At 42.1% G+C, this 9,003-nt stretch overlaps 1 protein-coding gene across 1 annotated transcript; it reads right to left on the bottom strand.

Moving 5' to 3' along the window:
* Positions 1-722: 722 nt before the first annotated feature.
* Positions 723-3,369, bottom strand: LOC138901953 (uncharacterized). Its single transcript, XM_070189754.1, has 3 exons — positions 3,243-3,369; positions 2,273-2,889; positions 723-1,145 (listed from the first exon to the last, which is right to left on the bottom strand). The coding sequence occupies exons 1-3, from the start codon at positions 3,367-3,369 to the stop codon at positions 723-725; spliced, it is 1,167 nt and encodes a 388-aa protein (XP_070045855.1).
* Between the last annotated feature and the right edge of the window lie 5,634 nt (positions 3,370-9,003).

Below are 9,003 nucleotides of genomic sequence, written 5' to 3'. Positions count from 1 at the left end.
TAGCGAGCTACAAACATCACTATATCTTTCTTTATTCTTCTCCACCAATAGTGATGCCTCAAATCCTGGTACATCTTAGCGGCACCCGGATGAATGGAATACCGCGAAATGTGGGATTTTTTAAGAATCAGTTCATGCAGCCCATCTACATTTGGCACACAAATCCGACCTTGCATCCTCAACATCCCATCATCTCCAGTAGTAACATCTTTGGCATCGCCATACTGAACTGTGTCTTTTAGGACAAGGAAATGGGGATCATCATACTGGCGCTCTCTGATGGGGTCATGTAAGGAAGACCGTGAAACCGCACAAGCTAGAACTCGACTGGACTCCGAAACATCTAATCTCATGAACTAGTTAGCCAAGGCCTGAACATCAATTGCAAGAGGCCTCTCACCGACAGGAATGAATGCAAGGCTACCCATACTCACCGTCTTTCTACTCAAGCCATCGGCTACCACATTGGCCTTCCCGGGATGATACAGAATAGTAAGACCATAGTCCTTCAATAGCTCTAACCATCTCCGTTGTCTCAAAATTAGATCTTTTTGTTTGAATAAATGCTGAAGACTGCGATGATCTGTAAATACCTCACAAGATACACCGTAGAGATAGTGCCTCCAAATCTTTAATGCATGAACAATAGCTGCCAACTCTAAATCGTGAACATGGTAGTTATTTTCATGGGGCTTCAACTGGCGTAAAGAATAAGCAATCACTCAACACTTCTGCATTAAAATACACCCAATACCGATTTGAGAAGCATCACAATACACTATATAAGAGCCTAAAGCTGAAGGCAAAACTAGAACTGGAGTTGTGGTCAAAGCAATCTTGTGCTTCTCAAAGCTCTCTTCACACTCGTCCGACCACATGAATGGAGCACCCTTCTGGGTCAATTTAGTCATAGGCGCCGCAATAGACGAGAAGCTCTCCATAAAGTGACGATAATAACTGGCCAAGACGAGACTATTTTGAATCTCAGTAACTGAAGATGGCTTGGGCCAACTCAGAACTGACTCTATCTTCTTCAGATCTACCTTAATTCGTTCACTGGACACTATGTGTCCCAAGAAGGCCACTGAACTAAGCCAGAACTCACACTTGAAGAATTTGGCATAAAGTTTCTCCTCCCTCAGCCTCTGCAGTACAATACTAAAATATTGTGCATATTCCTCCTGGCTACGTGAGTACACCAAGATATCATCAATAAATACTACGACAAACAAATCAAGACACGACTGGAATACACTATTCATCAAGTGTATAAATGTTGTTAGGGCATTGGTCAGCCCAAAAGCCATCACGAGAAATTCATAAAGACCATAACGGGTCCTGAATGCCGTTTTTAGAATATATATAAATCTCGAATTTTCAACTGGTGATACCCAAATTTTAAATCAATTTTGGAGAACACCCTCGCTCCCTGAAGCTGATCAAATAAATCATCCATACGTGGCAAAGGATACTTGTTCTTGATTGTAACTTTGTTCAACTGCCTGTAGTCAATACACATTCGCATAGTACCGTCTTTATTTTTCACAAATAGAACTGGTGCACCCCAAGGCGACACACTAGGCCTAATAACCTCCTTATCAAGAAGTTCCTGAAGTTTCTTCTTCAATTCTTTCAATTCAGTTGGTGCCATATGATACGGAGGAATAGAAATGGACTGAGTGCCCGGTACCAAGTCAATACCAAAGTCAATATCCCTGTCAGCTGGCATACCCGTCAGGTCTGCAGGAAATACATCTGTAAAGTCTCACACTACTGATACAGAATCAATAGTAGGAGTGTCTGCATCAACATTCCTCACAAAGGCCAAATATGACAAACACCCCTTTCCAACCATCCGTTGGGCCTTCAAGTAAGAAAAATACCCTGCTGGGAACATAATCTAAAGAACCTCTCCACTCAACCTTAGGCAATCCTGGTATCGCCAACGTCACGGTTTTTGCTGATAGTCCAAAATAGTATGACATGAAGACAACCAATCCATACCCAAGATTACATCGAAATCAACCATACTAAGCAATAAAAGATCAACTCTAGTCTCCAGTCCCCCAATAGTTACCACACACGACCGATACATACGGTCCACAAAAATAGTATCGCCCACGGGTGTGGATACATTAACAGATGAGACTAAGGACTCATGGGGCATTTTTAGATAACGAGCAAAATATGATGATACATACGAATATGTGGAACCAGGGTCAAATAATATAAAAGCTTCCATGTGGCATACTGAGACAATACCCGTGATTACTGCATCTGAAGCAACGACATCTAGCCTGGCAGGAATAGCATAAAATCGGGCCTGACCACCACCTGATCGACCTTCCCCTCTTTGGCGACCTCTGGCTGCCTGAGCCCCACCCCAAGCTGGGTAGGCGGGGGGCATAGCAGCTAGTGCAGGAGTCGTAGCCTGACTCCTCCACCGAACTGGACCTCGTGAAAGGTAGGGACAATATTTCCTTGCATGACCTAGCTCTCCACACTCATAGCAATACCTCTTGAAGAATGGTGGCAAGTTCTGAGGCAGACCTCGAGAACAAGAATAACTACCAGATGAACCTTGAACTGATGAACCTTGAACTGATGGTGCACGAGATGAACTCTGAGCTGGAAGTGCACTAAGAGAATACCGACTCGATCTAGCACTATATGAACCATGGGTAGCTGATGCGCCACGATGAGCTGGACGAGCCATCTGAGCGGACCTATAAGGTCGACCCCTGTTGTGATAGGGCTGTCCCCCAGAAGGAACATCGCTGGAATTACCTGGACCACGAGACCTTTTGGCCTCCCTATCCTCACGCTCCTGAGTACGGACCATTTTTAGCCGTCGAGCACTGTCAACCACCTCTTCAAATTTAGCACCTCCTACATTCCCAGAGTCATCACAAAATGGAACTGATGGTTAAGGCCATTAATGAACCTCCTGATCTTCTTCCTCTCAATGGGAACCAACCAAACTACATGACGAGCCAATTCTGAAAACCGCATCTCATACTGAGTCACGGACAGGTCCTCCTGTCGTAAATGCTTGAACTGCCTGTGCAGTTCCTCTCTGCGGGTCTGTGGCACAAACTTCTCTAGGAATAATACAGAGAACTCATGCCATGAAAGTGGTGCTGCACCAATTGATCTGCTCCTCTCATAAGTCTCCCATCATCTGAAGGCTGCTCCGGTCAGCTGAAAAGTAGTAAATGAGACCTCACTGGTCTCCAGAATACCTGTTGTACAAACCATCCACTGGCATCTGTTCAAGAAATCCTGAGCATCCTCTGACTCAGTTCCATTGAAAGATGGAGAACAAAGTCTCTCAAATATCTCTAATCTCTTCTGCTCCTCGTCATTCATAATAGGTACCACCTGGGCCTGAGCAGCTGCAGCCGGCTGGACTAGTAGTGCCCCCAATATTTGAAGTCCGTACACTACCTGCTCTAGAGTACGGGCAACATAGGTATGAGTACCTCCCCCAGCCTAAGAAGTTGCTGGTGCGGCCTGAGCCGAAAACACCTGAGCAAGGCCAGTGCAAACAGTCAATATCTAGGCTAAAGCCTCCTGAAGGCCTGAAATCACAATAGGCACAATTGGTGCTCGAGCTAATTCCGCCGGCTCAACTATATCTAGAATCTGCTCCTGAGCTGGAGCAACTGGTGGTTCTACTAGTGCTGCTCTAACTATTGTACGAGCTACACCTCGACCTCTACCAAGGCCCCGACCTCTACCACAGCCCCGACCTCTCGCAGCCCTAACTGGTGGCTGGCTGTCCGATCCAGTAGTACGTGACCTCACCATCTCTGAGAGAATAGAATAACAAAAAATTTAGTTTCTTGAATCAACTGGTGGCTGGCTGTCAGATCCAGACGTCTCTGTATCAATTCGCAATACTCTACTAAACTTGCTCATGACTCGTGAGACCTATTTAACCTAGGCTCTGATACCAACTTGTCACGACCCAAAATTCACATGTCGTGATGGCGCCTATATCAATACTAGGCAAGCCGATAACCTCAATAAATCACAAAAATCTCTTTAGTTTGAAAACATAATATTTAGATTTAATAGGAAATCTCACAAATACGGATACAAACCACTCCCAAAACCCAATGTTACTGAGTACATAAACATCTAAATGACAACATAGTCTGACGGATACAAACACTGTTTGGAATGTAGAATGGTACAAATAACTGAAAGGAAAGAAAGTCAAAGTCTGCGAACATCAAGAAGCTACCTCGATAGTCTCCAACAGATAATCAACCAAAAACTAGCAACCGCCGTGTCCGGAAGTACCTGGATCTGCACACGAGATGTAAAGTGTAGTATGAGTACAACCAACTCAATAAGTAACAAGACTAACCTTTGGGCTGAAAGTAGTGACGAGCTCAACAGGTACAGTCCAGTATAGAAATAACAGTACATAAATGTAGGCATGCTTTCAAACTCAACAGTTAAACTCGGTACAAGTAAAATAGATCAATTCTGAATGATATGAGTAATATAACATCTCTTTATCTACATGCCAATATACATGTTGTATGTGATGCACCTTGGTGGAAAATGCGTGTGCTAACAATCTCAAAATACTCAATCACTCAGTATTGTATATGGACAATCCAGCCCAGGGAAGATTCATCCATATATATATATATATATATATATACACATCAACTGACAGTCAGTCACTCAGTACCGTATAAGGCCAATCCAGCCCAGGGTAGATTTATCCCCAAATATAAATAATTCGGATAAGATTCATGTCCATGGAATTAATCACAATTATAAATAAATAAATAAATAAATAAGGCAACTCCATGCCCTGGAAAGTCCATCCTAAATATAAGATCATTTGCGCTCATTGTGGGTGGGGGGTACAGACTTAGGAGGGGCTCCTTCATCCCAAGCGCTATATTAAGCCATTTAGACCAGTTGCGGTGTGCATCCCGATCCCATAACAATAAAGCCTATAAGGCATGCTACGGCGTGTAGCCCGATCCATATAATAATAAAGCCTATAAGGACTGCTGCGGCGTGCAGCCCGATCCCATATAATATCTTCACAACTGGGTGAACATGACTGAGTATGAAATTATAAATTTAACAAATAATTCAACAGCAATACGACATCTGTGGGTCTCAATAATACCGACATATAGCCTCAACATGATTTTTAACATGATTCTGAGTTCAATTTCTCTAACATGTGGGGAACATGTGAATAATGACATGATTCTTTGATTATGCAACTCTACGGAATTTACTTAAATCACAATTTCTATGGTGCACGCTCACATTCCCATCACCTAGCATGTGCGTCACCTCCAAACAATTCATATAACACGTAATTCAGGGATTCATACCCTCAAAATCAATTTTAGAAGTGTTACTTACCTCAAACAGTGTAATTCTTTATTACAATGTCTTTGCCTCGCGAATCGGCCTCTGAACGCCTCAAATCTAGTCACAATTAATTCGATTCAGTCAATACAAATTATAGGAATTAATTCCATATGAAAATAATAATTTTTCAACAAAATCCGAAATTCCACGCAAACATTATCAGTCGGGCCCATGTCTCGAAACCTGACAAAAGTTACAAAATATGAACTCCCATTCAACCACGAGTCACCCCATACCAAATTTATCAAGTTCTGACAAAAACTCGACCTTCAAATTCTCAAATCTTATTTTGAAATCCCTAAGCCCAAATCCTCGAATTACATCTCAAAAACATATAATCTAGTCGAAATACTCAATGATAATTCAATATTATTGACTAACAATGATCACAAGTGACTTACCTCAAGTTTTCCCGTAAATTCACTCGGAAAAATCTCCTCAACCCGTGTTTGAAATGCCCAAAAATGAAAAAATCTCGGACCCTTCTGTTTTTGTACACTGCCTAGAGGTTTCGCTTGTGCTGAATATTTAACTGCATCCGCGGTTCCGCTTTTGTAGTGAAGCTACCGCTTCTACGACTGCCTTTGCTTCTGTGGACAAGAAGTCCGCTTCTGCGGACTCGCTTGTGCGAAAAAGCTATCCGCTTCTGCGAAGTAGCTCGCCCCCTCATTCTCCGCTTCTGCGGTCCAACCTTCGCAGATGCGCATCCGCTTCAGCGATTAGCCATGCGCATCTGCGATCTCTGCCTTTGTCAAGCCAAATCTCGCTTCTGCGCAACCAGGCTCACTTCTGCGAGCTCGCACCTGCGTGATAATTTCCACAGGTGCGGTTGCATCAGTAGGCAAAAATTTCTAGCTTTGTTCTAAGTCGAAATTTGATCCCTTAACCATCCGAAACTCACCCGAGGCCCCCGGGACCTCCACCAAAAATACCAATAAGTCCCAAAACATCATATGAACTTAGTCGAGGCATCAAATAACATCAAACAACGCTAAAAACAAGAATCAAACCCCAATTCAAGCTTAATGAAACTAAGAAATTCCAACCTCTACATTCGATGCCGAAACCTATCAAATCAAGTCCGATTGACCTCAAATATTGCACACAAGTCATAAATGACATAACGGACTGTGATGACCCCAAAGGTCATCTTATGTTTTAGAACTCGAATCTACGCTCTTAAGCCTTAAAAATCTTATTTTTACCCTCCTCGATTTGCGTGCGTAGCAGATGTTCTGGCATGTCCTTCTTAGCAATCGCGAAGATACCCTCGCGAACGCGAAGAGTAAACAGGTCAGGCTGAGATTTCTTCTTCACGAACGCGAAGGCTTGGTCACGAACGCGAAGTGGTGGGGGATTTAACCTTCGCGAACGCAACAGGCTCATCGCGAATGCGAAGCACTTGGGTGCATGGGGGAGGGTTGGTCTTTCCTTCATCGTAAACGCGAGCAATATCTCACGAACACGAAGTCCGGGGGGGAGTAACCTTCTCGAACGCGAGCAAAGTCTCGCAAACGCAAAGGCTTGTCGCCCAGTGCATAAAACAAAATCAAAATGGGACTTAAGCCATTTCTTCAACATTTTCAAGAACCAAACGGTTAGAGGCGATTTTTCAAGAGTCATTTTCTTCCCCAAAGTATTGGTAAGTGATTCTAAACTATTTTCTTTCAATTACCCATTTCATTTCATAAATTTTCAACCTAAAATCTAGAGTTTTCATGGTAGAATTAGGGGTTTGGGTAGAAACTAAGGATTTTAGAAATTTGGGGATTTAGACCTCAATTTGAGGTCGGATTCCAAAACTAATTATATATCCGGGCTCGGGGGTGAATAGGTAAATGGATTTTGGTCCGAACTTTGGGTTTTCACCAAACGGGCCCAGGGTCGATTTTCGAGTTTTTGGAAGAAAATTTGGGAAATCTAAATTTATGTAATGTAATTGATTCCTTTCGCAATATTTGATATTATTGAGTCTTTTTGAATAGATACGAGTGGTTTGGAGGTGAATTCTAGAGGAAAAGTTGTGATTGATTATTGAGTGGCCTTCGGAACGAGGTAAGTATTGTGATTAACCCTGACTTGAAGGAAATAGGAACCTCAGATTATCTGCTATGTGAAATTCATGTGAGCGGCGTATATGTGAGGTGACGAGTACTTATGCGCTGCCAATTTACCTGTTTTCCCGTTTTTCTTATATTGTCTCCTTCCCATGCCTAATTGCTACATGTTTAGTCTAATATTGTTATATTAATCGTTCTTATCATATTTACAGATCTTCTGGTGATAATTGAGTATTTATTTCGAAGTTGAGATTGATATTGTTGAAATCAAATATTAAAGTAAATCTTGTACGTGTTATTCTATCTCCATGTTGTTATTTATTCATTGCATTATGGTAAGGGAGAGTGTTAATGAATGAAGGTGATGTCGTGCCATATTGTGAGTGTTAATGCACGAAGAGTGATGTCGTGCCATATTATGAGTGTTAATGCACGAAGGGTTATGCCGTGCCATATTGTGAGTGTTAATGCACGAAGGGTGATGTCGTGCCATATTGTGAGTGTTAATGCACAAAGGGTGATGTCGTGCCATATTGTGAGTGTTAATGCAAGAAGGGTGATTCCGTGCCATGTTATGAGAGTTAATACACGAAGGGTGATGTCGTGTCGTTTCTATTGTTTTTATGGTGAGATTGAAAGTAAAAGCACGAAGGGTGATGCAGTGTATTTTTCCTTTACTCTATTTGTTGTTTCTGTTGATAAATAGTATATTGGTTGTTCCAGTTATCATTCTGAAGTAGTTCCTTATCTCGTATTTCCCCCAGTATTATCCCCCTCCCGATATTTCCTGTCTAGCTCTTCATTACTGTTATTTGTATATATACTGTTAAATTGTACAGGTTGATTTGTAGGTGCCTTGCCTTAGCTTCTCCGGATAGCTTTCTGTGCAGATTTGGTACCGGCTCGGATTGATCGAGATTTTGCTATTGGACCGCTATCCGGAGGCTCAAGGTAGATCTGTCGGCGTTCACAGACCTTGAAGTCCCCGTCTATCTTTTCTGTTCTATTGTTTCTTTCATTCAGATATTTGTATTTCTTTCAGACTATTACTTATAGTGAATTCTAGAATGCTTGTGAATTATGACTCTAGATCCAGGTGGTAGAAATTAATGCAGTTTTTATATTATTTCGCACTCGCTATATTTCATCTTAGCTAATTGTTGTTATTTACTTAATGGAATAAGGATTGGTTTAATGATTCTCTTACATTTGCTTGCCTAGCAAGTGAAATGTTAGGCACCATCACGGACCCGATGTTGGGAAATTTGGGTCGTGACAAGTTGTTATTAGAGCACTAGGTTACCTAGGTCTCACAATTCACGAGCAAGCTTAGTAGAGTTTGGAGGATCGGTACGAAGAAATCTGTTCTTATCTTCCAGAGTCTATAAAGTTTAGGAACAAATTTCAATTCTATTCTTCTCTGTCGCGTGATTTTGTTTTCTCAATACTGATTGAACTCTTCTACTCTTATTCTCTCGCAGATGGCGAGAACACGTACCGCTTCCTCAGCTGAGCAGCAGCCAGAGCC

The sequence above is a fragment of the Nicotiana tomentosiformis genome, chromosome 11 (genome assembly GCF_000390325.3).
Source record: "Nicotiana tomentosiformis chromosome 11, ASM39032v3, whole genome shotgun sequence".
Lineage (NCBI taxonomy): Eukaryota > Viridiplantae > Streptophyta > Magnoliopsida > Solanales > Solanaceae > Nicotiana > Nicotiana tomentosiformis.
This window is presented reverse-complemented; position numbering and strand designations above follow the sequence as displayed.

Bases quoted from the DNA above. Each gene is read 5' to 3' on its own strand.
- LOC138901953 (XM_070189754.1), bottom strand. From the start codon at position 3,369: ATGAATGACGAGGAGCAGAAGAGATTAGAGATATTTGAGAGACTTTGT. The intron at 2,890-3,242 runs GTATTCTGGAGA...CTGGGAATGTAG, and splicing joins GTGGATGGTTTGTACAACAG to GAGGTGCTAAATTTGAAGAG. The intron at 1,146-2,272 runs GTAATCACGGGT...ATTGTACTGCAG, and splicing joins ATGTCGTTGCTTCAGATGCA to AGGCTGAGGGAGGAGAAACT.